Below are 4,349 nucleotides of genomic sequence, written 5' to 3' on the forward strand. Positions count from 1 at the left end.
ATAGAGTCTGAATTTCTAAATATTATTAGTATATGCCAATTTTTTTTAAAGTGGTGATTCTAGAGCAGAGGTCCTAGAGAGAAAGAATGCACAGAAAAAGGAGTCCAAGATACTTTTATTTTCCTCCTAGAGGCATTTGACAAATTCTAATGTATATAAGATGATAGACAAAGAATCCAAGCAGAAGTCACCACACAAAAGTGGAGTTTTCAGTAGTCTTCTAGTGCTGAGGGTGTGAACTAGTGTGCAGGCCTTACCAAAGAGGAAGGACCCTAGACAGACAGTAAAAACACAGAAGAACCAAGCCTGGGAACAGGGGAGAACCAGAGATAGAAATTAACTATAAAACTTTAGTTCAATTGAATCATTCTTTTATTAGATTAAGGTGATCTGCTCCAACTCAGGCTGCCTACTAGAAGATATATACATGTCTTCCAGAGTCTTCTCAATTTTTCTTGAACAATGCCTTGGCTGAATAGCCAAAAAATTTATAGGCATCCCGAAGGGTCAAATGATAGAAAACATACAAAATTTCCAGATGGCCCAATCAGTGTAGTTCTCAAACACAAACTTTAAAATAACTGTAATTATAGTACTCAAGAAAATACATGACAAAATGAAATATTTCACTGGAAGTCCAACATCCAGGAAAAAGAATAAAATGGAAATTATAGAATCACAAAAAGCAGCAATGAAAATTAAAGACTAGTAAATGTGTTTGATCTCATACTGGACACAGCAGAAGAGCAGTTCGGTAAACTTGAAGACAGGTTAGTAGAAAAATATTCAGACTCAAACATGAAGATCAAAAAGAATGAAGAATTTGTAAAAGGGGCCTAAGAAACACAAGGGAAATATGGAAAGGTCTAATATATGTTCAACTGCCTTAGAAAGGCAGGAAAGAGAAAGCATAATAGAAGCAATAATTGCAAAGGTAATGACAAAACATATTTCCAAACCTGAAGAAAGAAATCAACTCAAAAATTCATGAAGCAATATGAAATCCAAGTAGAATAAACACAAACAAACCACTCCTGGACACATCATAATAAAACTTCTGAAAAAGAAAGGCAAAGTCAGAAGTTAAAAGAAGCCAGAGGACCTTTTTTCCGGTTATCGCGGCGTAGGGAACTATGAGCAGCAAAGTCTCCCGCGACACCCTCTACGAGGCGGTGCGGGAAGTCCTGCACGGGAACCAGCGCAAGCGCAGAAAGTTTTTGGAGACGGTGGAGCTTCAGATCAGCCTGAAGAACTATGACCCTCAAAAGGACAAACGTTTCTCGGGCACCGTCAGGCTTAAGTCCACTCCCCGCCCCAAGTTCTCCGTGTGTGTCTTGGGGGACCAGCAGCATTGTGATGAGGCCAAGGCTGTGGATATCCCCCACATGGACATCGAGGCACTGAAAAAACTCAACAAGAATAAGAAACTGGTCAAGAAGCTGGCCAAGAAATATGATGCCTTTTTGGCTTCAGAGTCTCTGATCAAGCAGATCCCCCGAATCCTGGGCCCAGGCCTGAACAAGGCTGGCAAGTTCCCTTCCTTGCTGACCCACAATGAGAACATGGTGGCCAAAGTTGATGAAGTGAAGTCCACGATCAAGTTCCAGATGAAGAAGGTGCTGTGTCTGGCAGTGGCTGTTGGCCACGTGAAGATGACAGATGATGAGCTTGTGTACAACATCCACTTAGCTGTCAACTTCCTGGTATCATTGCTCAAGAAAAATTGGCAGAACGTCAGGGCCTTGTACATTAAGAGCACCATGGGCAAGCCCCAGCGTCTGTACTAAGGCACAGCTTAATAAACCATACTAAACCATCAAAAAAAAAAAAAAAAGAAGCCAGAGGAGAATAAAACACAGTAACTTCAAGGAGGAAACAATAAGAAAAATAAATTTTTGTACAAAACAATAGATGCCAGCTGCAGTAGAACGACAGTTTCAAAGAGCAGAAAACTGGATGACACCCTGAAAACTTTATACTCTAGGAAATTGTCTTTCAACAATGCCAGTAAAATGCAGAAATTTCTAGACAAGAAAACACTCATATAATTTAATTCATTGCCAGTACATCTGAATTAAATAAAAATGAAGGGACTTTGTAGGCAGAGGAAAAATTATTCTAGACAAAAACAAAAGACTGCTGGAAGTAATGAAGAAACCAAGTAAAGGTAACTATGTGGGTAAAAATAAATGAATATCCACTAAACAAAATACAGGAGTAGTGTTTTGAGACCTCAAATGCATAAAGAATTCAAACGCATGGTAACAGCAAAATTTGTGGTAGTTTGGAGAAAAGAAGATATGCATCTAAACTGTTTATTTAAACTGACCATATGCTGGCCATAAAACCAATGCCCAGAACTTTCAGAGAATAAAAATCACTCAGGACTTCCGTGGTGGTCCAGAGGTTAAGGACTGCCTGCTGGAGGACACAGGTTCGATTCTAGGTCTGAGAAGGTTCCATATGCCACGAGGCAGCTGAGCTGGCATGCTGCAGCTGTTAAAGCCTGCCTGCATAGAGACTGCTCTGTCTCTATAGGAAGCCCCTGCAGTGAGAAGCCCACACACTGCAGAGTGGGCCCTGCTCACTGCAACTAGAGAAAGCCCGTGCAGAAATGAAGACCCAGCACAGCCACACACACACAAAATCACGCAGATTATGATTTCCAATCATAGTAAAATTAATCTTGAAAACAACAGCAAAAGGTTAATTTAAAAATCCCATAATACCTGGAGATCATGGGAACTAAAGGCAGTAATTAATAAACATGTTAATTAAGAATGGTCAGTGGGTATCAGAAAACATTTGTATTGTATAATAGTAAATAAAGATATGTAAAAACTTGTAAGATGTTGCTAAGTTGGAAATTAGAATGAAATTTGTAGTTTTAATTGCATTATATTAGAAGACTAAAAATGGTGAAAATTTAGTCATCTAAATACAGTCTCAAAAAGTTAGTAATGGTTAGTTAAAAAAAAAAAAACCACAGAAACCCACAACAAATAAAATGGAAGGAAGCAAAGATGATACAGAAATTAACGAAATAGAAATCAATAAATGGAGATAATTAATCACACCACAAACCAGTCATTTGAAAAGTATAGCATTACTTATGAATATCTGGCAAGATTTATCAAGAAATAAAACGAAGTACAAATTCCTGATCTTGGGAATTAAAGCCAAAGGAACCACTACAGATGCTGCAGGTCATAAGAATCTATACTGTAGACAATTTTGATCTGAAAATTAAAAGAAAAAAAGTTTTCTAAGAAACAGCATTTACTAAAATTGATATAAGACAAAATAAACTGAAAGTTCTTTATCTAAACAATTGAATCACTAGTTAAAAGCCTCTATAGAAAGAGCATTCCAGGTCTAAATGATTTATTTCATGATTATATTCTTTCAAATATTGTGGAAGAAATAAAATCATTCCTATACAAATTCTCCCAGAGGATAAACATAGAGGGTACATTCCAAACTTGAACTATTTATGAGATCGATATCATACTACCATAACCTGATATATTGAAAGAAATGAAAATTACATTCCAATCTCACTTATAAACATAGGCATAAAAGCCTCAAATAACATATTAGCAAATTGAATCTAGCAATAAATAAATAGAATAATATTTCATGACCTAATTGAGCTGAGTTCAGGAATGCAAGATTGATTCAAGTTTTAAAATCAACCAATGTAATTCACTGCACTAGCAGAACACTTCAGAAAAAATATATGATTTCATTAAAAGCAAAATAATTTTATAAAATTCAATATTTACAGTAATTTTAACAAAGTAGATGTAAAAATTTCTTAATCTGATACATGATATTTGCAAAAACAGATAAAATAAGTGTTTATGAAGAATCAGACAAGGATATTCGCTACATCTTTGTAAATCAAAGTAAGGTTTATAGATTGACAGCATCTGTATCTCTAGGGAGCTTGTTAAAAATGTAGAATCCTAGGCCTCACTTCAGACTTACTCCCTTAGAATTTGTATTTTAAGAGAATCTCCAGTAGTTTTATATGCATATTGAACTATGAGAAGGATTTCTTTAAACCACTTTGATTCTTCATGGTCCTATGGTCTCTGTTAAGACAGGAGGTCTTAACAATTGCAATAAGATAAGACAAATAAATAACATGTACAAGGGTTAAAAAGAGAGGAAGTGAGGTGTCATGACTCAGGACAACCAGACAGTGTATGTAGAAAATCTGAAAACTCTATAGATAAGTTATTAGAATTAATAAGTGAAGTTAGTAAAGCTGCTAGATGCATATTTAACATAAAAAGTTAAAAGTATTTCTATATACTAGTAAGAATTGATAATAAACCTGGAAA

The 4,349-nt window shown here is 35.8% G+C and overlaps 1 protein-coding gene across 1 annotated transcript; it reads left to right on the forward strand.

The window, feature by feature from the left end:
- The first annotated feature begins 1,108 nt into the window (after positions 1 to 1,108).
- LOC138446205 (large ribosomal subunit protein uL1) lies at positions 1,109 to 1,838 on the forward strand. Its single transcript, XM_069601030.1, has one exon. The coding sequence runs from the start codon at positions 1,134 to 1,136 to the stop codon at positions 1,785 to 1,787; it is 654 nt and encodes a 217-aa protein (XP_069457131.1). The 5' UTR covers positions 1,109 to 1,133; the 3' UTR covers positions 1,788 to 1,838.
- The last annotated feature ends 2,511 nt before the right edge of the window (positions 1,839 to 4,349 follow it).

Source organism: Ovis canadensis, chromosome 9 (genome assembly GCF_042477335.2).
Source record: "Ovis canadensis isolate MfBH-ARS-UI-01 breed Bighorn chromosome 9, ARS-UI_OviCan_v2, whole genome shotgun sequence".
Lineage (NCBI taxonomy): Eukaryota > Metazoa > Chordata > Mammalia > Artiodactyla > Bovidae > Ovis > Ovis canadensis.